Raw genomic sequence first — 846 nt, 5'->3', positions numbered from 1 at the left:
AATGTCAATGCAGCGTTTAAGTCGACAGGCCTGGCAGTGGCGCCGGTTGTCCTTGGTGATGGTGCAACTTCCATTGAAAGGACAGGTGAAGGAGGCTTTGCGCTTCATACTGCGCCTATACATGAAGGCAACAGGAATCACTGAATTAATTTCCTGGAATTGTTTATGCCCACAGTAGAAAAAAAAGACTCAAAAAGATTTCCTTAAATTCCACATGGTGTTAAACAAACTTCTGCTTATTAGAATTTTAAACTCATCTCCAACAGAAATATTACATTGTTGCTCTTATATTCTTTCTGTCTCTGGAGAAAGGGATTAAAAATAAGTATGTTCCACCTCCTCATCACGTCCTATCTTAGAAAAAGAACATAGAATCTCCTTGTCAAGGGACAAAACATTTATTTCTTTCAGCCTCTGAGATCATTTAGAGCAATCAGAGAACCTTCACTTTGTTATTTTCTGCATCTGTCATGAGTATTCTACAGTTGTGTAACATTATATGGCGTGAGATTCTCTCCGTGACTCTGATCACCAACGTTTTTCAAACTTAAAATCCTTTGCATGTGTTAAATCATGACAATAAATAATTACCATGAAATCATAGACACAGCCCCCCCCCCCAAATTGATAGGATTAGGCTAAATAATTGCTTTATGTATCAATTTATTCTAAAACTGAACAAACTTATATTACGGACAAATATCTGGTGAAAGTTTTTTTTTGCCGTTACTATGGTATATCGTGTAAATGTCTAATTTTCCATTTGTTGTAGTGTTTTTTGAGCGATATGATCAATCCATCTTACAAATGGAGCTTTTGCAAATTCATGTTAGACTTGTGAATAAC

General features: G+C 36.1%; 2 protein-coding genes across 3 annotated transcripts in view; one reads left to right on the top strand and one right to left on the bottom strand.

Annotated features, from left to right (window-relative positions):
- The window catches only part of snphb (syntaphilin b), a 1,167,912-nt gene that overhangs the window by 281,674 nt on the left and 885,392 nt on the right, over positions 1 to 846 (top strand). The window lies entirely within an intron of this gene.
- Positions 1 to 846, bottom strand: part of LOC103384745 (vitamin D3 receptor A) — a 51,242-nt gene that overhangs the window by 17,700 nt on the left and 32,696 nt on the right. The window contains exon 4 of the mRNA XM_008318391.3: positions 1 to 115. Coding sequence (XP_008316613.1) covers positions 1 to 115 — 115 coding nt within the window. The remainder of the gene's footprint in view (positions 116 to 846) is intronic.

Source organism: Cynoglossus semilaevis, chromosome 10, assembly GCF_000523025.1.
Source record: "Cynoglossus semilaevis isolate Cse_v1.0 chromosome 10, Cse_v1.0, whole genome shotgun sequence".
Taxonomy (NCBI): domain Eukaryota; kingdom Metazoa; phylum Chordata; class Actinopteri; order Pleuronectiformes; family Cynoglossidae; genus Cynoglossus; species Cynoglossus semilaevis.
Note: the sequence above shows the minus strand (reverse complement) of the source record. Positions and strands in the feature narration are given on the sequence as shown.